The sequence below is a fragment of the Carcharhinus amblyrhynchos genome, chromosome 35 (genome assembly GCF_965287045.1).
Source record: "Carcharhinus amblyrhynchos chromosome 35, sCarAmb.v2.hapA, whole genome shotgun sequence".
NCBI classification, from domain to species: Eukaryota; Metazoa; Chordata; class Chondrichthyes; order Carcharhiniformes; family Carcharhinidae; genus Carcharhinus; species Carcharhinus amblyrhynchos.
Window position 1 is genome coordinate 8,706,153 of NC_137358.1, and position 22,989 is coordinate 8,729,141.

At 48.4% G+C, this 22,989-nt stretch overlaps 1 protein-coding gene across 1 annotated transcript in view; it reads right to left on the reverse strand.

Annotated features, from left to right (window-relative positions):
- Positions 1 to 686: 686 nt before the first annotated feature.
- Positions 687 to 22,989, reverse strand: part of LOC145361775 (transient receptor potential cation channel subfamily M member 4-like) — a 64,418-nt gene continuing 42,115 nt past the window's right edge. The window contains exons 19-26 of the mRNA XM_080217742.1: positions 21,408 to 21,540; positions 18,482 to 18,656; positions 15,100 to 15,265; positions 11,507 to 11,688; positions 10,131 to 10,263; positions 7,120 to 7,192; positions 3,217 to 3,310; positions 687 to 1,214 (exon numbers count right to left, since the gene is read on the reverse strand). Coding sequence (XP_080073868.1) covers positions 1,183 to 1,214; positions 3,217 to 3,310; positions 7,120 to 7,192; positions 10,131 to 10,263; positions 11,507 to 11,688; positions 15,100 to 15,265; positions 18,482 to 18,656; positions 21,408 to 21,540 — 988 coding nt within the window. The 3' untranslated portion in view covers positions 687 to 1,182. The remainder of the gene's footprint in view (positions 1,215 to 3,216; positions 3,311 to 7,119; positions 7,193 to 10,130; positions 10,264 to 11,506; positions 11,689 to 15,099; positions 15,266 to 18,481; positions 18,657 to 21,407; positions 21,541 to 22,989) is intronic.

Sequence of the window (22,989 nt, forward strand, 5' to 3'; positions counted from 1 at the left end):
CACACTCTGGCTTCTGTTTGGGTACACCGAGGGAGAATTTAGCACGGCCAAGGCACCTAACCTTTTGGATGATGGGAGGAAGTGGGAGCACCCGGAGGAAACCCACGCAGACACGGGGAGAATGTGCAAACTCCGCACAGGCAGTGACCCAAGCCGGGAATCGAATCCGGATCCCTGGCGCTGTGAGGCAGAAGTGCTAACCACCATGCATCAAAAGGTGGATTCTCCACCCCAAACCCCTCCCATCGCACAATGCACTCCCCCCACCCTATCTCAGTGTATTTTCCATGCAAACGATGTGATCTCGAGCTTCCAACTTGAGGAAGGAAAGGATTGTGATAGCGGGGTCTTCCTGTCCTGCCGTTGACTACGGGATTTTTGTGTCCTGCATCCTCTACTGTCGGGGAGCATGCCGTGGAGGGGGGTGGTGGGGAGGGGGTGCGGGGTCGCCATCTGCAGCACTGGAAAGGCCAGAGAATTTCAGCCAAAATAAACAGACAAATCGAGATGTCCCAGGGAAACTGGCATCAATGGGGTGGCACGGTGGTTGGCGCAGCTGGCTCACAGCGCCAGGGACCCGATTCCTGGTTTGGGTCACTGTCTGTGCAGAGTCCGCACGTTCTCCCCGTGTCTGCGGGGGTTTCCTCCGGGTGCTCCGGTTTCCTCCCACATTCTGAAAGATGTGCTGGTTAGGGTGCATTGAACAGGCGCCAGACTGTGGTGACTAGGGGAATTTCACAGTAACTTCATTGCAGTGTTAATGTAAGCCTTACTTGTAATAAATAAGCCTTTCGACTTTGAATCTCAGGATTAAATTGTCAGGAATTTAAATATTTATCATTCTACTTGGTTCACGGGCAAACACATTTGCAGAGTTGAAGGTTGCAGTTTATAATGCAGGAAGAAGCCATTCAGCCCATTGTTTCTGTGCTAGCTCACTTGAGCATCCCAAACTACAGTTTCAGTTCGTGCACTAGCCCCGTGCACCTACAGCGATGGCAATCTTTGCAACTGATGTGATCTTGAGCTTCCAACTTGAGGAAGGAAAGGATTCCAAATGCAGTCCCATGCGGGTTCGAACACAGCCTTGGCACCTTGTGCATGATCGGAGAGGGTAAAGTTGAGGATCCTGCCACAACTTTTTGGTCAACCTTTGGTGAGGCAGTTTTCATTATCGAATAGTTACGGTTTGCTGTCCTTTGTAGATGAGGGTCCTATATATATATATATAAAAAATATCATTAATCACCTACAGAATGATTCAAAAGACAATCAACTGAGTTTGGTGTTTTTGTTGTGGGTATTAAGATGACAGAGAACCAATGCAGGCAGATAGGACGGCGTGGTGGCACACTGGTTAGCACTGCTGCCTCACAGTGCCAGGAACTCGGGTTCGATTCCCAGCCTCGGGTCACTGTCTCTGTGGAGTTTGCACATTCTCCCCATGTCTGCACGGGTTTCCTCCGGGTGATCTGGTTTCCTCCCACAGTCTGAAAGACTTGCCGATTAGGTGCATTGGCTGTGCTAAATTCTCCCTCAGTGTACCCGAACAGGCGCAGGAATGTGGTGACGAGTAACAGTAACTTCATTGCAGTGTTAATGTAAGCCTACTTGAGAACTGATAAAAAAATTTTAAAAAATCAAATCAGCTTACATTAACACTGCAATGAAGTTACTATTGAAAATTCCCTAGTCGCCTCACTCAGGCATCTGTTCAGGTATGCTGAGGGAGAATTTAGCATGGCCAATCCACTTAACCTGCACGTCAATGGACACTAAGGGGCAATTTAGCATGGCCAATCCACCTAACCTGCACACCTTTGAACACTAAGGGGCAATTTAGCATGGCCAATCCACCTAACCTGCACACCTTTGAACACTAAGGGGCAATTTCACACGGCCAATCCACCTAACCTGCACATTTTTGGAGTGTGAGAGGAAACCTGGTGAAAACCCATGCAGACACGGGAAGAATGTGCAGACTCCACACAGGCAGTGACCAAGCCGGGAATCATACCCAGGTGCCTGGCGCTGTGAGGCAGCAGCGTTAAACATTGTGCCACTGTGTCCATTCAAAAAAATTGAGTTGCAAAGATACATAAGATTTGGGCCAGGCTGATGGAACAGACTTGAGGGGCTGAATGGCCTCCTCTGCTTCCCGTGGGTGAACCGCAGGCTGTTCCACGGCAGCAGGGTGTTCCACCAGCATTGTGAGACGGGGGCAGCCCCCTCTGTGGCCAATGGCATGGGCGAAGTATCTTTGCTGGCTTGTAACATGCCAGCCACACCAACACTTTAGTTAGGCCATATTTGGAACATTGCATACTGTTCTGATCGCCACACTACCAGGAGGATGTGGAGGCTTTGGAGAGACACAGGAAAGGTTTGGAGGGTATTAACGATGAGAAAAGATTGGAACAAACTTGGTTTGTTTTCACTTGAACATCGGACGCTGAGGGGTGACTTGATGGAAGTCTACAAGATTGTGAGAGGCACGGATAGAGTGGATAGTCGGGGTCTTTTCCCCAGGATAGAAAGGTCCATCACTCAGAGATATAGGTTTAAGGTAAAAGGGAGAAAGTTTAAAGGAGGGGTGAGAGGCAAATTTTTTTTACACGGAAGGTGTTAAGTGCCTGGAACGCAGTGCCAGAGGAGGCAGGAGAAGCAGATACAACAGCAACATTTAAGAGGCACCTGGAGAGATACCTGAATAGGCAGTGAATAGAGGTATATGGACCACGTAGAAGGTGGCACAGTGGTTAACACAGGGACCTGGGTACGATTCCAGAGGTTATAAAGATGTCATGTATTGGCTTGATGGGCCGAATGGCTGTATTGTTCTTTGTTCTTTGAGTACACCCTCACTAGGACAAGGGGTATTCCTGGAGACTTTGTCACATGGCCTTTGTGACTTGCCCCTCCCCCTGCCACACCGTGCCATTGGCCCATCCTCCAGGACTGCCTTCCCAGGACCAATCAGAAAAGGGGGTAAACTCTTGGCGATCCAATTGGATTAATCTTTCTGTCTCCACACAGCCAATTTTATCTTAGCTAAAAACTGCCTGCAAATAAAAATTGCACAAAACTTCCTTCTTCTGTCTTCGGATATTTGCTTGTAGCAGTGAGACGGTGATGGGACTTTCATTCCTGGGTGACACTCACAGCAGACAGAAGTCCCATTTGCACAGTGGGTGTTTCTTACGATATTTACGGTACCTGTAAATGTGGGCGGAGCTCTGCTGTTCTTGATGAGGTCACTTTGCAGTAAGGATTCCGCCAACCACTTTAAGGCTTCGGTGCAGTAATCCACCTACAACAATAACCCGCATTGATATAGCACCTTCAACACAGTAAGACATTGCAAACCGATCATCAAAGTAAGTGCAACACTGAGCCTGGTAGGGGTGGGGGGGGGGGTGATATTGGCCAGAATTCTCCAGTCTTACATGCCCCAGCTCTCAATCCTACCATTGCCAGCGAGAATGGGGAATTTGGCACTCAGCCAAAACTCCACCCACTGCAGCGGGACTGGAGAATCCCAGCCGAGAGCAGGGTTAGAGGAAATGGCCGAGAGCTTCAGGTTTCTAGGTGTCTAGATCACCTACAACGAGACAGAGTCCAGGAATGAGGTAGAGAATCTGGTGAACTGGTGCGGCTACAATAATCTCTCCCTCAATGTCAACAAAACAAAGGTGATTGTCATCGACTTCAGGAAGCGTAAAGGAGAACATGCTCCTGTCTACATCAACGGGGAAGAAGTAGAAAGGGTCGGGAGCTTCTAGTTTTTAGGTGTCCAGACCATCAACAACCTGTCCTGGTCCCCCCCATGCTGACACTATAGTCAAGAAAGCCCACCAATGCCTCTACTTTCTCAGAAGACTAAGGAAATTTGGCATGTCAGCTACAACTCTCATCAACTTTTAGAGATGTACCATAGAAAGCATTCTTTCTGGTTGTATCACAGCTTGGTATGACTCCTGCTCTGCCCAAGACCACAAGGAACTACAAGAGGTCATGAATGTAGCCCAATCCATCATGCAAACCAGCCTTCCATCCATTGACTCTGTCTACACTTCCTGCTGCCTCGGCAAAGCAGCCAGCATAATTAAAGACCCCACGCACCCCGGACATTCTCTCTTCCACCTTCTTCCATTAGTAAAAAAGGTACAAAAGTCTGAGGTCACGTACCAACCGACTCAAGAACGTTTTCTTCCCTACAGCCGTCAGACTTTTGAATGGATCTACCTTGCACTAAGTTGATCTTTCTCTACACCCTAGCTATGACTGTAACACTACATTCTGCACTCTCTCCTCTCCTCCCCTATATACTCTATGAATGGTATATTTTGTCTGTATAGTGCGCAAGAAACAATACTTCTCACTGCATTTGATTTGATTTATTATTGTCATGTGTATTAACATACAGTGAAACATATTGTTTCTTGTGCGCTACACAGACAAAGCATACTGTTCACAGAGAAGCAAAGGAGAGGGTGCAGAATGTAGTGTTACAGTCAAAGCTAGGGTGTAGAGAAAGATCAACTCAATGTGAGGTAGGTCCATTCAAAAGTCTGACAGCAGCAGGGAAGAAGCTGTTCTTGAGTCGGTTGATACGTGACCTCAGACTTATGTATTTTTTGGAAGAAGATGGAAGAGAGAATGTCCAGGGTGCGTGGGGTCCTTAAATATGCTGGCTGCTTTGCCGAGGCAGTGGGAAATGTAGACGGAGTCAATGGACGGGAGGCTGGTTTGCGTGATGGATTGGGCTACATTCATGACCTCTTGTAGTTTTTTTTGTATCCCAACAGATGCGACAATAATAAATCAAATCAATGTATTTGCTGTTCTCCTCTACACCGGAGAGACTAAATGGAGACTGGGTGACCCAGCGGCATGACATTTGTGGCAGTCCAACATTTGTGGAACGTTCAGTCCACAAACATGACCCCAACTTTCCTGCTGTTTTAACTCAGCAGCTACCATGTCCACGTGTCTGTCCTTGGCATGTTGCAATGTTCCAGTGAAGCCCAAGACAAGCTCACCATCTGAATGGCCATAAATAAGGACAGGGAAATGTGCAACAAGACCTGGGTGTCCTCGTACCGAGTCACTGAAGGTCAGCATGCAGGAGCAGCACGCGGTAAAAATGGCAAATGTTGGACTTCAGAGTTAAAAGTTTATTTATTAGTGTCACAAGTAAGGCTTACATTAACACTGCAATGAGGTTACTGTGAAAATCCCCTGGTCGCCACAGTCCAGCAGCTGTTCGGGTACACTGAGGGATAATTTAGCACGGCCAATGCACCCTAACCAACGCATCTTTCAGACTGTGGGACGAAACCCATACAGACACAGGGAGAACCTGCAGAATCCCACACAGTCATGATGTGGATGTGCCGGCGTTGGACTGGGGTAAACACAGTAAAAAGTCTGACAACACCAGGTTTTAGTCCAACCAATTTATTTGATAGTAAACGCACAAGCTTTTGGGTTAGTCCCTTCATCAGGTGAATGGAGAGTCCTGGCCTCAGACAGAGCATATAAAGCACAGACAGTTTAGAGATTACTGATTAGAATGCGAATCTTTACACCTAACCTGCTGTTCAAGTCTTAAAGTGGCCGACAATGTGAGTGGAAGGAGCACTGATCACAGGCTAAAGAGATGTGTACTGTCTCCAGACAGCACAGTGAGTGAGGTTTTGCAAACCCAGGCAAGTCACGGGGGTTACAGATAGTGCGACATGATCTTGGGTTCATGTCGCACTATCTGTAACCCCCAACACTTGCCTGGGTTTGCAAAACCTCACTCACTGTACTGTCTGGAGACAATACACATCTCTTTAACCTGTGATCAGTGCTCCTTCCACTCATTGTCAGCCACTTCAAGACTTGAACAGCGGGTTAGGTGTAAAGATTCGCATTCTAATCAGTAATCTCTAAACTGTCTGTGCTTTATATGCTCTGTCTGAGGCCAGAACTCTCCATTCACCTGATGAAGGGACTAACCCAAAAGCTTATGCGTTTACTATCAAATAAATCAGTTGGACTAAAACCTGGTGTTGTCAGACTTTTTACTGTGAATCCCACACAGACAGTGACCCAAGCCGGGAATCAAACTCAAGTCTGTGGCACTGGGAGGCAGCAGTGCTAACCACTGTGCCAACCACATAACAGGGAGATTAGTGGGCGCTTGAAGAGATTGCAGCAACACCTAAGGGTGGTGACAGATGGCTCGGGGGGGAGCGGGGAGGGAGAGAGGGAGGGATAATGAAGGTTTGGGATATATTAGAAAGGGTTAAGAGAGAGGAGAATGGTTGTGGTTTAAAGGTATTGAACTCAGTGTTGAATCCTGAGGTCTGTAATGTGCCTAATGGGAAGAAACATAAAATAGGAGCAGGAGGAGACCATTCGGCCCCTCCATCCTGCTCGGCCATTCATGACTGATCATCCAACTCAATCGCCTGATCTTGCCTTCTTTCCATATCCATTGATCCCCTTCAGCTCAAGTGCTTTATCTAACTGCTTCTTGGGTAGCACAGTGGTTGGCACTGCTGCCTCACAATGCCAGCGATGTGGGTTTGATTCCCAGCTCAGATCACTGCCTGTGGGGAGTCTCATGGTTCAATTGTTAGGTTTAAGCCTGAGATAAGTGCATTTTTATTGAGCGGGGCTATCATGGGACTTGGAGTTAGACAGGTACATGGAGTTAGGCCACAGATCAGCCATGATCGCCATGTCTGTGTGGGTTTCCTCCGGGTGCTCCGGTTTCCTCCCACAGTCTGAGAGACATGCTGGTTAGGGCTAAATTCTCCCTCGGTGTACCCGAACCGGAGTGTGGCGACTGGGGGACTTTCTCAGTAACTTCATTGAGGCGTTAACGTAAGCCTTACTTGTGACACCGATTAATGAGCTTCCAACGTAATTGAATCAGGATCTGGCGACACTTCTCCAGGCGTAACGACACTTGTAACCAAATGATAGTCAGGGCTGATGGTGTGTGTTTGTAATTCAGTAACAGCAGGGACCGCGCAGTCCTTTCTCTGTGTCTTGTGAAGGAGGGGTTTTGGATGAGAATGTGCGCTCCCGTGTTACGGCTGGAGTTTGCGCGTTGAATCTTACCTGTTTTTCCAGCACTCTCAGTCGCCTGTCATGCTCCCTGATGTCGGTTATGTAAGTCAAAACGCTGTCAACCCTTAAGAAAAAACCAAATTAAATCGTCAGGTAACAAGAACGGAAACTTGGCATTAGCTATCTCCCTCATTTCTCAGTGGAAATATTCCTATCAGATTCCGCAGCCCCTCACCCTGCCAAACCTTCAGAATTTGAGGGAAAATAAAGGCCTAATTTGTCTAATTTCTCCTCGGAGCTTCAACCCCCTTCAATCTAATCTAGCTTCAATCTAATATAGATTTATATTAGAATATAAATCTAATAACAAGATGGAACGGGGAAGTGGGCTGCATTAGAAAGCTCCGGTTGGGACACACTTAATCAGCTAGATGGTCTCTGAGTGTCATAAATCCTGTTTCTCTATCCCTGTTTTTTTTGACAATGATCAAATGACAAACTGAATTGGAATATTGCAGAAAAGACAGGTGTTGTCAAAGATTTTCCCCTTGCACTCATCAGGAAATCTTTCCCCCCCCACCTCTCCTTGAGCCTGCGACCTCTTGTAGTTGACCTTTCCACCCTGACTATCCACCCTGCCAGCGCCTCTCGTAATTTTGTAGCCTCATCAGGGAATGCCAAATTTCAAACAATCACAACAATTTATAGAGTCTTTGTGTAGAATTGTACCAGCATGTCCACCCGACGTTCCTACAACCCCGCCCAAGGCCAATGGAGAATGCTGTATTCCGAGCCTTGCCCGCCCCGTGAATCAGGGCGGGCGTGCCGCTGAAATTACGGCCATAGAGTCATGGAGGTTTACAGCATGGAAACAGGCCCTTCGGCCCAAATTGTCCATGCTGCCCTTTTCTTTTTAACAACTAAGCTAATCCCAGTTGTCTGCATTTGGCCCATATCCCTCTACACCCACCTTACCCATGTCACTGTCTAAATGCTTTCTAAAAGACAAAATTGTACCCCACCTCTACTACTATCTCTGGCAGCTTGTTCCAGACACTCACCACCCTCTGTGTAAAAAAAATTGCCCCTCCGGACCCTTTTGTATCTCTCCCTTCTCACCTTAAACCTATGCCCTCTAGTTTTAGACTCCCCTCCCTTTAGGAAACGATGTTTACTATCTCACTGATCTATGCGCCTCATTATTTTATAGGTCTCTGTATGATCACCTCTCAGCCTCCTACGCTCCAGGGAAAAAAGTCCCAGCCTCTCCTTATAACTCAAACCATCAAGTCCTGGGAGCATCCTGGTAAATCTTTTCTGCACTCTTTCTATTTTAATAATATATTTCTATAATAGGGTGACCAGATCTGAACACACACTATTCCAAGTGTGGCCTTAGCAATATCTTCTACAACTTCAACAAGACGTCCCAACTCCTGTGTTCAATGTTCTGATGAAATGCCACGTGTTGTGGTCATTTGAACTGTGCTATTCCTTTGTTTGGAGCAAAGAGCAATACAGAACAGGAACACGCCCTTCAGCCCACCAAGGCTGTGCCCATATGTGGTTTTTAGCCCTCTGTTCGCCTCCCATTTATGTGTCTATTAAGAAATGCCTTGAACGTTACTAATGTTCTCGCTTCCACCACCTCCACTGGCAGCACAGTCCAGGCACCCGCTATGTGAAAAACTTTCCCTGCACATCTCCTTTAAACATTCCCCTCTCACCTTGTCCCTGTGTCCCCTTGTAATTGACACTTCCACCTGGGAAAAAGCCTCTGACTGTCCACCGTCCATGCTTCTCAGCATTTTGTGGACCTCTATCAGGTCTCTCCTCGACCACTGTCTTTCCAGTGAAAACAATCCCAGTTTATTCAACCTCTCCTCAAGTCAACACCCTGGAGACCAGGCAACACCCTGGTGAACCTTCTTTGTACTCTCTCCACAGCTTCCACATTCTTCTGGTAAAGTTTTATACAACTGTAACATTACTTGAAACCACAGAACCTAGAATCCCTACTGTGCGCGAAAGGCCATTCAGTCCATCGGGTCTGCGGTGACTCTCTGACACGTACCTTTGCCAGGGCCTCTCACCCGTCCTATCCCTGTAATCCCAGACATTTACCATGGCCAATCCCATCTAACCTGCACATCTTGAGACACCAAATGGCAATTTAGAATGGCCAATCCACCTTAACCTGCACATCTTTGGACACTAAGGGGCAATTTAGCATGGCCAATCCACCTAACCTGCACATCTTTGGATACTAAGGGGCAATTTGGTATGGCCAATCCACCTTAACCTGCACATCTTAGGAGTGTGGAAGGAAACCGGATCACCCGGAGGAACCCCATGCAGACACGAGGAGGATGTGCAAACACTTCACAGTGACCCGAGGCTGGAATTGAACTTAGGTCCCTGGCACTGTGAGGCAGCAGTGCTAACCACTGTGCTGCCCCCTTGCCAACTTTTACACTCGGTGCCCTGGCAGATGAAGGCAAACATCTGTGTGCCTTCTTTCCACTTTAACCACTTGTGTTGCCTCTTCAGGGATCTATGGGTCTGGACGCCCAGATCCCTCTGTATGTCATTGACTCATAGAATCTGACAATACAGAAGGAGGCCATTTGGCCCATCGAGTCTGCACCGTCCACAATCCTACCCAAGCCCTAGCTAGTCCCCCTGACACTAAAGGGCAATTTAGCTTGGCCAATCCACTTACACATCTTTGGAGTGTGGGGGGAAACCGGTGCAGTTGGAGGAAGCCCACGCAGACACGGGGAGAACATGCAGACAGTGACCCAAGCCGGGAATTGAACCCAGGTCCCTGGCGCTATGAGGCAACAGTGCTAACCACTGGGCCACCGCGCCACCCAATATCAATGCTCCCAAGGGTTCTGCCATTTGTCTTGATGAGTGCAAAATGAAAGTCTTCAACAACTTGGTTCTGTTTTCAGGGACAACCACTGACTTGAGTCTTTCTAGTCTACTTGCTCCGATTTCCTCGTGATGTGCTGGAGTTCCCTGTAATGAGAAGGTTGAGTGTCTAACTGTGTCCTCACTTTAGTGCTGTTCTCTTCAGTTGCTCCATGTTGCTCTCTCGTTTCATTCGGTTCCGGGATACCAGGTAGTTCTCTTTCTGCACCGCCTCCCAAGTCATCAGCCTATTGGCAACGGCCTCCGACAGGTCTACCCCTGGAATGAAAATGTAACACTAATAAATAAATTTAAACTTAGTGCCACGCTATATTGCCCCTTAGTATCCAAGAATGTGCAGGTTAGATGGATTGGCCAGGCTAAATTGTCCCTTGTGTCCAAACATGTGCAGGTTAGGTGGATTAGCCATGCTAAATTGCCCCTCAGTGTCAACCTGATGGATTCACCCTGAACTGTTCCAAATCCATCACACCATACAGGGCATGTGGACATCGCTGGTTAGGCTAACATTTATTGTCGATCCTTGAAGGCGTTTAAGAGTCAACCACATTGCTGGGGCCCTGGAGTCACTTGTGGGCCAGACCGGGTAAGGATGACAGATTTCTTTCCCTAAAGGACACTAGTGAACCAGATCGGTTTTTAAGTTTATTTATTAGTGTCACAAGTTAGCTTACACTGCAATGAAGTGACTGTGAAAATTCCCAAGTCGTCACACACTGAGGGAGAATTTAGCATGGCCAATGCATCTAATCAGTAAATGGAAGCCCATGCAGATATGGGGAGAATGTGCAGACTCCGAACAGTGACCCAAGCCAGGAATTGAACCCGTGTCCATGGCACCGTGAGACAGCAGTGCTAACCACTGAGCCGCATTGTTGATTTACGATAATTGACAATGGTTTCATGGTCATCGTTCGGCTTCTAATTGCAGGGGAGGCAATAGCACAGTGATATTATCATTAGATTATTAATCCAGAAACTCAACTAAAGGAAACTGAGTTCGAATCCTGCCATGAATTTGAATTCAATAAAAAATACGTGGAATTAAGAATCTACAGATGACCATGAAACCATTGTCGGAAAAGCCAACCTGGTTCACTAATGTCCTTTAGGGAAGGAAATCTGCTGCCCTAACCTGGTCTGGCCTACATGCAACTTCAGAGCCACAGCAATGTGGCTGACTCTCAACTGCCCTCTGAAATGGTCGAGTGAGACGCTCGTTTCAAGGGCAACTGGGGATGGGCAATAAATGCTGGCCTTACCTTGCCAGCGACAAGCATAAAACGTGAATGGATAAAACAATTCCAGATATTTTTACTGAATTCAAATTCCACCATCTGCAGTGGTGGGATTCGAACCCACATCCCCAGAGCATTCCCCTGGATTACCAGTCCAGTGATTATCCCTCTGTGCCACTGGGACACATTGGGATTTGTATCCCCCCCCAATGCTACCCTTCCTAAATCAGTCTCTCGCAGCGCTGATACCCGAGACGTCTTACTGAAGAGTCTGCCCTTCACGGTCGGAACTTTCCGGATGTTCCTCTTGATGAAGATGTGAATGTGGCTCAAGATGATGAAGGGAGGGGCGAGTGCAGGTCGCTGGTGATATTCCACGATCAAATTGTAACGCTGAAACTTCCAGTAGATGTCGCTGTTCTCCTGGACCTTGTTAAAGGTGTAACTGGGGAAGACAAGAGGGAGGAGTGATCACAAGAAGAGCTTGTCGTATGAGGAACGGTTGAGGACTCTGGGTCTGTACTCAGTGAAGGATGAGGGCGGTGGGGGGGATCTTATTGAAACATACTGCGAGGCCTGGATAGAGTGGACGTGGAGAGGATGTTTCCACTAGTAGGAAAAACTAGAACGATCCTTTAAAACAGAGATGAGGAGGAATTTCTTCAGCCAGAGAGTGAGGAATCCGTGGAATTCTTTGCTGCAGAAGGCTGTGGAGGCCAGGCCATTGAGTGTCTTTAAGACAGAGATAGATAGATTCTGGATTAATAAGGGGATCAGGGGTTATGGGGAAAAGGCAGGAAAATGGGGATGAGAAAGATATCAGCCATGATTAAATGATGGTGCAGACTCAACGGGCCGAGTGGCCTAATTCTACTCCAATGTCTTATGGTCTTGTAGCAATGGGTTACATCAAGTCTAGAGGACAAAAACAGGCCATTCAGCCCAACTGATTCAATGCTCTCTCCATCTGACCCTTTCGCCATTTTCTTCCATTTGTTTTTATCATTTTCACCTCAATTCCTCCACTATTCACATCCTGAGGGTTACCATTGACCAGAAACTGTGGCTACAAGAGCAGGTCAGAGGCTGGGAATCCTGTACCGGGTAACTCACCTCCTGGCTCACCAAAGCCTGTCCACCATCTACAAGGCACAAGTCAGGAGTGTGATGGGATACTCCCCACCTGCCTGGATGGGGGCAGCTCCAACAACACTCAAGAAACTCAACACCGTCCAGGATAAAGCAGCCCCGCTCGATTGGCACCACATCCACAAACATCCACCCCCTCCACCACCGATGCTCAGTAGCAGCAGTGTGTACCGTCTACAAGATGCACTGCAGCAACTCACCAAAGATCCTTAGACAGCACCTTCCAAACCCACCACCACTTCCATCTAGAAGGATACCTGGGAACACCACTACCTGCAAGTTATCCCCCCGGCCACTCACCATCCTGTTTTAAGTTTAAGTTTTTTAGTTTATTTTATTTGTGTCACAGGCGGGCTTATATTAACACCGCTGTTACTGTGAAAATCCCCTAGGCGCCAATACACTCAGGGAGAATTTAACATGGCCAATTCCTCCTAACCTACACATCTTTGGACTGTGGGAGGAAACCGGAGCACCCGGAGGAAACCCACGCAGATACGGGGAGAATGTGTGAACTCCACACAGACAGTGACCTAAATGCCACAATTGAACTCGGGTCCCTGGCGGAATCTTCCCTCTCAACACTCGTGTATTTGGTTCAAAATAGTTTTCAGTTTTGCAATCTGTTTAACGTTAGCGTTTTTAAAGTTTCATTTGTTAGTGTCACAAGTAGGGAGAATTTAGCGCGGCTAATGCACCTTACCCTAACCATAGTCTTTTGGACCATGGGAGGAAACCGGAGAACCTGGAGGAAACCCATGCAGACACGGGGAGAATGTGCAAACTCCACACAGACAGTAACCCAAGGCAGGGAATCGAACCCGGGTCCTTGGTGCTGTGAGGCAGCAGAGCTAACCATTGTGCCACTGTGCGCACAGATGGATTGTCTCCCTTTCTCCTTCAAACTGGGATCAGAGGGCAAACAGGAATGGTTTGAGCTCTTAGCAATAACCCGACAGCTGGGATACTTTCATTTCTGCCCACTTTCTCCTCAGTTCTTAAAACTGGACTCCAAATTCGCAATCTGCCCAAGGTCCAATTTAAACTCGTGTTTCCTGGATTATCCATACAGCAACGTTACCCTTTCCAAAACTTTCAGTGGCAAACTGCATCGAGCATCAGTGCCAAAGTGTGGTTGGCAAGGCAGCAATCTCCCAAAGCTGTGTAAGAATGGGAGGAGGCCATTCAGCCCCATAAGCCTGTGCTGTCCATCACTCAAATAGATCTCATTCTTAGTTCCATCCTACTAGCCCTTCTCCCGTTACTCTCAGCCGATTAAAAATGGAACAGGGTGGCACAGCGGTTAGCACTGCGGCCTCACGGTGCCAGGGACCCAGGGTTCGATTCCGATAATTTTTTTGCCCCTGTGCATGAACTTATATCACTTCTAAAAAGTACAAATGGGTCTGAAGGGTGCAAGATAAAAAGCTTTGACAATCTGTGTCTCACATGCAGTTCGCCTCTGGGTGTTATATTAAGCAAAAGGAGTTTATATAATGTAAATTGCTGGGGAAAAATACAGCATTTCCTTTCAAAACAACAGCAATCCTGGAGACCCAAAGCAGGTCTCGCTTTGGTAAACAAAGATCAAAGAACAGTACAGTACAGAAACAGGCCCTTCAGCCCACCAAGGCTGTACCAACGCGTGACGCCTTTCTAAGCTAAAGAATTTTTGCCTCAACATGGTCCATACCACTCTGCTCCCTGCCTAGTTATGTATTCACACTTTGATTACTTTGAGTTCTCACTTTTGTCTGAAAGGTTACTCTTGCTCCGATGCGCATGGTGGCACAGTGGTTAGCACGGCTGCCTCACAGTGCCAGAGACCCAAGTTCGATTCCTGGCTTGGGTCACTGTCTGTGTGGAGTTTGCATGTTCTCCCCGTGTCTGCGTGGGTTTTCTCCAGGTGCTCTAGTTTCGTCCCACGCTCCAAATCCACTGCAGGTTAGGTGGATTGGCCATGCTAAATTGCCCCTTAGTGTCCAAAGATGAGCAGGTTAGGTGGATTGGCCATGCTAAATTGCCCCTTAGTCACCAAAGATGTGTAGGTTAGATGGATTGGCCATGCTAAATTGCCCCTTAGTGTTTAAAGATGTGTAGGTTAGGTGGATTGGCCATGCTAAATTGCCCCATGGTGTCCAAAGATGTGTAGGTTAGGTGGATTGGCCATGGTAAATTGCCCCTTAGTGTCCAAAGATGTGTAGGTTAGGTGGATTGGCCATGCTAAATTGCCCCTTAGTGTCCAAAGATGTGCAGGTTAGGTGGATTGGCCATGCTAAATTGCCCGTTAGTGTCCAAAGATGAGCAGGTTAGGTGGATTGGCCATGCTAAATTGCCCCTTAGTCACCAAAGATGTGTAGGTTAGATGGATTGGCCATGCTAAATTGCCCCTTAGTGTTTAAAGATGTGTAGGTTAGGTGGATTGGCCATGCTAAATTGCCCCATGGTGTCCAAAGATGTGTAGGTTAGGTGGATTGGCCATGGTAAATTGCCCCTTAGTATCAGGGGAATTGGGATGGTAAATATGTGGAGTTATTGGATTTGGATTGTTGTCGGTGTAGGCTCAATGGGCCAAATGGCCTCCTTCTGCATTGTAGATTCTATGACTATGAAATGGCTGATGCCAGCTGTCTTGGCCCACTTAGGTGGTGGATCCAGGTAAGCAGGGCAGGGTAGGGGGCGATTTCTGTCTCGGCTAAACCGTTACCTGAACATGGCAATGAGGAGGTTGACCAGAAGGATGTTGGCGACCAGGAGGAAGATGGTCAGGAGAAGGATGACCAACCAGTTGGCGTAGGCTTTGGTGCAGGCAGACAGCTCATCGTCCGAGCTGGCAGTGAGATTATCCGGGCACTTGGAGTGAAACCGAGTAGCTGGCACAGACAGAGGAATAAACAAATGGGGATTAATGGTAAGATCAAAAAGCATTGGAAGGAAAGAGAAGACAAAGAGGTTAATCATGGGTGACAGAGTGGCACAGTGGTTGGCACTGCTGCCTCACAGCACCAGGGAGCTGGTTTTGATTCCTGGCGTGGGTCACTGTCTGTGTGGCGTCTGCACGCTGTCTCGGTGTCTGCATGGATTTCCTCTGGACACTCCGGTTTCTTCCCACAATCTGAAAGATGTGCAGGTTATGTGATTGGTCATGCTAAATTCCTCGTAGTTTCGGGGGGGGATTAGCAGGGTAAATATGTGGGGTAATGGGGATAGGGTGGGATTGTTGTCGGTGCAGGCTCGATGGGCCGAATGGCCACATTCTGTACTGCATGATTCTAAGATCATGGGACCAAGATGGAGGCCATTCAGCCCTGCAATACCGTTTTGCTCCCGAGTTAGTTGTAAAGTTTATTTATTCATCACAAGTAGGCTTACATTAACACTGCAATGAAGTTTCTGTGAAAATCCTCCCATCGCCACACTCTAGTGCCTGTTTGGGTACACTGAGGGAGTATTTAGTATGACCAATGCACTCTAGCCAGCACGCCTTTCGGACCCGGAGGAAACCCACGCAAATACGAGGAGAACATGCAGAGTCCACACAGCATGGCCAATGCACAAACCAATGTCAGAATGTAATCAATGATGACATCGGGTCTACTGAGTGTGCCCAATGGCAACAAGCTGTAAAGGTCAGCTGACCAAGTAAACTATGCCATCAATGACCAAAATGATGTGATGGATCAGCTGACTCAGTCTAAGTAAGAATCTGTTGGGAATTGTGGGGAATTTGGAATGGCCCAGGATGAGGCCTCAAGTGTTGGAGTAATGAAGTTTCTCCATTAAACATTTTTCTTTGATTTATCTGTTGGAGTGAGTTTTGTTTCATTTTCGTAGAATCCCTACAGTGCATAAGGAGGCCATTCGGCCCATTGGGTCTGCACTGATCACAATCCCAACCAGACCCTATCCCCATAACCCCAGGCATTTACCCTACCTAGTCCCCACTGACACTCAGGGGCAATTTAGCACGGCCAATCCACCTAACCTGCACATCTTTGGAAGGTGGGAGGAAACCGGAGCACCCGGAGGAAACCCGCACAGATACGGGAAGAACGTGCAGAGCCCAGTCAGACAGCGACCCGAGGCTGGGAATCGAACCCAGCTCCCTGGCACTGTGAGGCAGCAGTGCCACCGTGCCCACGCACATTTGTTGCCTATAGCTCAAGAGCACCTTCTGCTGGTCGGAGAGCCAGCATATCTTTGGGGTTGTGGGAGGAAACTGGAGCACCCGGAGGAAATCCACGCAGACACTGGGGAGAACGTGCGGACTCCGCGCAGACAGTGACCCAAGCCGGGAATCGAACCTGGGGTCCCTGGCGCTGTGAGGCAGCCGTGCTAACCACTGGGCCACCATTCATGGCTGGGCAGTACCTTCACTTATCTGTCTTGATTTCAAAACACTCTTAACACGTTTGTCAAAGAAAAATCTATCAGCTTTAATATTTTCAGTTGACTCCCTCTCCCTGTCCCCAGACTCCCAGAGCTTTTTCAGGGACAGAATGTCACTTAGTGAGAGGAAATGCCTTCAGGATTCACTCTTACCCACCCTAGTTCTAATTCTAAGATCCTTCTCCTTTGCACTTGACTTGTTCCAGATTCCTTCCCACCAGAAGCAAGGGTTCCTCTCTTTTCAACATTAACAACTCCATAAATCATCTTAAAAGCTTCCCTTAAATCACTCTGTCCAGACGCCAGGGAACAGACATCTATTCTGGCCTCCTCTTTAACTCTTTCAGCACCGGGATTGTTCTGGTGATTAACCGGTTTGATCAGACCTCATTTAACTTTAACCCTTTTATATTCCCACTGTCTTCAGCTGAAGGCATCCCCCGGTTAGACCTTCCAGCTGTTTTCCTGCACACAGACACACACATCAACATGTGTGCTGCCTGCCCTCTTCTGGTGTGTAGACGTGTGCATGAACACGGGTACGCATGGGTAAGGGAGGAAGCTCGCAGAATGGTGTACACAAACCTGCATGCATGTTTATGCGTACAAGGTCACACATATGTACACAAAGGTGTACACAGAAACGCACATGCATACTGCACACATACACATATAGACACAAGCAGAGAAAAACACATGCACACAGACACAAACACATGCACGAACACACACAAACACACCACACACACATACAAATACAGACACATACAGAAAAATACACGCACACAAACACATGCCAGCATGCACACCGCACAAATATGCAAAGCACGCAGACAAACACACATGCACCTCACATACAAGCACAAAAAACACACACACACATACAGACACGCATGCATGATCACACACTGCACACACACGCACACTGGCACAAGCACAGAAAAACACGCACACACAAACACACGCCAGCACGCACACCACACAAACACTCAGATAAACACGCATGCACACCACAAGCGCATACACAAATACACGCCCACATGCACATCACACAAGAGCGCAAAGCATGCAGACAAACATGGGTGCACACCACACATGCACACACATATACATGTCCACATGCACACTGCACAAATGTGCAGAGTGCGCAAATACGCATGCACACCACACACGCACATGCAGATACACACCCACATGCACGCCACACAAGAGCGCAAAGCATGCAGGCAAACATGCATGCACACCACACACACACAGAGAGCATGCATACACACACATACATGCACACCATACACACACACACATAGCATGCACAAACACACGCAGAGCATGCACACATAAACACATGTATGCACAGATACAAACCTACACGTATGCACGCATACTAATAACACATGAAAAACAGGCACAGGCATAGGAATGGGTAGATTACAGAGACTGCACAGCACAAAAATAGGCCATTCGACCCATCAAGTCCATTTCAGTGATTCTAGCCCACACAAACCTCCTCCCTCAAATCCTCATACCAGCCAATCAGAAAACTGCCTGAGATACTCAGGAAATTTCCGTATTCTAACCCCTTTCCGGGCATGGATGTTTCTCCGGGTGCATCAGTGACCATCCCGTACGCACAATCCCTGGTTCCGGACTCCCTCAGTGTCCCGACGGAGACCCAGAGCAAAGTAACAGCGATCGCGTACCATCAATTTCATCGAGTGGGATCTGCCCAAAGATCTGGAGGTAAGGTCGATAGAAAACCCGGCGGAATATCCAGCTGACGCGGGTTTCGGTGTGGTACAGAAGTCCCTGGGTGGCCACTCCATACGCCATCAGCCACACTCCCAGGAAGAACAGGAAGAAAAAGACATCCTTAATCTGGAAAAAAAACCATTAAATACGTTAAGAATGGTGAAGAGGTGATGCACAGAGACCCCAGACTCATAAAACATAGAAACAAGAAGGAGGAGGAGGCCATTTGGCCCTTCGAGCCTGCTCCGCCATTCATTTTGACCATGGCTGGTCATCGAACCCAATATCCTGATACCCCCCACCCCCCATATCCCTCGATCCCTTTAGCCACGAGAGCCAAATCTAATTTCTTCTTAAAATCACACAATGTTTTGGCCTCAATTACTTTTTGTGGAAGTGAATTCCACACATTCACCACCCTCTGGGTGAAGAAATTTCTCCTCACCTCAGTTCTAAAAGGTTTACCCCTTATCCTCAAACTATGACCCCCTAGTTCCGGACTCTCCCACCATCGGGAACATTCTTTCCGATTCTACACTGTCTAATCCTGTTAGAATTTTATAAGTTTCGGTGAGATCCCCTCTCCCAAAACCCAGTGAATATAATCCAAACTAACTTAGTCTCTCCTTGTAGGACAGGCCCACAGTCATTGCAGGTCCGAGCAAACACAACAAATCAGGAAATGTGGGGTTGGAGCACATCACTGATTCCACACCCCTCACTGTAACACTCTGATATACCCCACACCCCTCACTGTAACACTCTGATATATCCCACACCCCTCACTGAAACACTCTGATATATCCCACACCCCTCACTGTAACACTCTGATATATCCCACACCCCTCACTGTAACACTCTGATATATCCCACACCCCTCAGTGTAACACTCTGATATATCCCACACCCCTCACTGTAACACTCTGATATATCCCACACCCCTCAGTGTAACACTCTGATATATCCCACACCCCTCACTGTAACACTCTGATATATTCCACACCCCTCACTGTAACACTCTGATATATCCCACACCCCTCACTGTAACACTCTGATATATCCCACACCCCTCACTGTAACACTCTGATATATCCCACACCCCTCACTGTAACACTCTGATATATCCCACACCCCTCACTGTAACACTCTGATATATCCCACACCCCTCACTGTAACACTCTGATATATCCCACACCCCTCACTGTAACACTCTGATATACCCCACACCCCTCACTGTAACACTCTGATATACCCCACACACCCCTCACAGTAACACTCTGATATACCCCACACTCCTCACTGTAACACTCTGATATACCCCACACCCCCCACTGTAACACTCTGATATACCCCACACCCCTCACTGTAACACTCTGATATACCCCACTTCCCTCACTGTAACACTCTGATATACCCCACACCCCTCACTGTAACACTCTGATATACCCCACACCCCTCACTGTAACACTCTGATATACCCCACACCCCTCACTGTAACACTCTGATATACCCCACACCCCTCACTGTAACACTCTGATATACCCCACACCCCTCACAGTAACACTCTGATATACCCCACACCCCTCACTGTAACACTCTGATATACCCCACACCCCTCACTGTGACACTCTGATATACCCCACACCCTTCACAGTAACACTCTGATATACCCCACACCCCTCACTGTAACACTCTGATATACCCCACACACCTCACTGTAACACTCGGATATACCCCACACCCCTCACTGTAACACTCTGATATACCCCACACCCCTCACTGTAACACTCTGATATACCCCACACCCCTCACTGTAACACTCTGATATCCCCCACACCCCTCACTGTAACACTCTGATATACCCCACACCCCTCACTGTAACACTCTGATATACCCCACACCCCTCACTGTAACACTCTGATATACCCCACACCCCTCACTGTAACACTCTGATATACCCCACACACCCCTCACAGTAACACTCTGATATACCCCACACCCCTCACTGTAACACTCTGATATACCCCACACACCCCTCACAGTAACACTCTGATATACCCCACACCCCTCACTGTAACACTCTGATATACCCCACACCCCTCACTGTAACACTCTGATATACCCCACACCCCTCACTGTAACACTCTGATATATCCCATACCCCTCACTGTAACACTCTGATATATCCCATAAACCTCACTGTAACACTCTGATATACCCCACACCCCTCACTGTAACACTCTGATATATCCCACACCCCTCACTGTAACACTCTGATATATCCCACACCCCTCACTGTAACACTCTGATATATCCCATAAACCTCACTGTAACACTCTGATATACCCCACACCCCTCACTGTAACACTCTGATATATCCCACACCCCTCACTGTAACACTCTGATATATCCCACACCCCTCACTGTAACACTCTGGTATATCCCACACCCCTCACTGTAACACTCTGATATACCCCACACCCCTCACTGTAACACTCTGATATATCCCACACCCCTCACTGCAACACTCTGATATATCCCACACCCCTCACTGTAACACTCTGGTATATCCCACACCCCTCACTGTAACACTCTGATATATCCCACACCCCTCACTGCAACACTCTGATATATCCCACACCCCTCACTGTAACACTCTGGTATATCCCACACCCCTCACTGTAACACTCTGATATATCCCACACCCCTCACTGTAACACTCTGATATATCCCACACCCCTCACTGCAACACTCTGATATATCCCACACCCCTCACTGTAACACTCTGGTATATCCCACACCCCTCACTGTAACACTCTGATATACCCCACACCCCTCACTGTAACACTCTGATACACCCCACACCCCTTCACTCACCATCTTGCCCACGATGATAATCTTTGGCCCCAGATGTTTGTTGATGGCGAAGATGTGGACCAGGCGAAAGGAGAAAACCATGAAATCAAGGCACAGCAAGGCACGCCCCATGTCGAACCAGGCGTGGAACATTCTAGAAAGAGAGCAGGACGAAACTCTGAGGGGTCCTGATAGGGTGGATGTGGAGAGATAGTTTTTAACTTGTTGTAGAATCTTGAGCTGGGGGTCATTGTATTACAGGAAGGATGTGGAAACCATAGCAAGGGTGTGGAGGAGATTGACAAGGATGTTGCCTGTATTGGGGGCCATGCCTTATGAGGATAGGTTGAGGGAGCTCGGCCTCTCCTCCTTGGAGAGACGAAGGATGAGAGGGTGTCCTGATAGAGGCGGATGAGATGTTGAGAGGTATTGATCGAGTGGATTCTCAGAGGTTTTTCCCCAGGGATGAAATGGCTGCCACAAGAGGACACAGGTTTAGGGTACTGGGGAGTAGGCACAGAGGAGATGTCAGGGGTACGTTTTTCACTCAGAGAGTGGTGGGTTCGTGGAATGGTCTGCTGGCAACGGAGGTGGGGGCGGATTCAATAGGGTCTTTTAAGAGGCTTCTGGATGAGTACATGGGACTTAGTAAGATAGAGGGTTATAGGTAAGCCTAGTAATCTCTAAGGTAGGGACATGTTCGGCACAGCTTTATGGGCCGAAGGGTCTGTATCGTGCTGTAGTTTTCCTATGTTTTAAAATATAAATGTCAAGTTGCCATCATCCCAGGTGACCATAGGGGAGGGGGTAAAGGAGGGGGGAAGAAAGGGGGGAGCAGGGAAAAAGAGGGAGGAGGGGGGAAAGAGAGAGAGGAACAGAGGGGGGAAAGAGAGGGGAGGGGGCAAAGGGAGGGGAGAGGGTGAAAAGAGAAGGGATGGGGAAACAGATGGGGGGGAATGAGAGGGCGGGAGAGGGAGAAGGGGGAAAGGGGGAGGGGGAAGGGGTGAGGGGGAGGGGGAAGGGGTGAGGGAGGAGCAAGGGGGGAGGGGGAAAAGGGGGGGGAGAGAGAGAGGGGGAAGAGAGAGGGAGGGGTAATGCGAGGGGGGACGGGGAAAGGTGGGGAAGAGAGGGGTGAGGAGGGAGGGGGAGGGGGAAAGGGGGGAAGAGAGGGGGAGGAGCGAGGGGGGAGGGGGAAAGGGAGGGAAGAGAGAGGGGGAAGAGAGGGGGAGGGGAAAGAGAGGGGGAAGAGGGAAAGGGGGGGAGGGAAGGAAAGGGGGGAGGGAGGGAAAGTGGGGGGGGAAGAGGGGGGAGGGAAAGAGGGGCAGAGGGAAAGGGGGGGAGGGAGAGAAAGGGGGGATGGAGAAAGGGGGGCTAGAGAGAGGAAGAGACAGAGAGATGGAAACAGATGGTGAGAGACAGACTGAGAGAGAGAGAGTTAGAGAGGTTGATTCTAGATGGAGGCAACCACATGAGAGTTTTTGTAAAATATTTCATTCAGAAAGGCTCTAGTTGGCAGACATTGATGGTGGGGGGGGGTGGAATCTCTCTGGTGGGCAGCCCAGTGACAGTGGGCTTGGGTACAGTGTGGGAGGGTCGAAGGGGG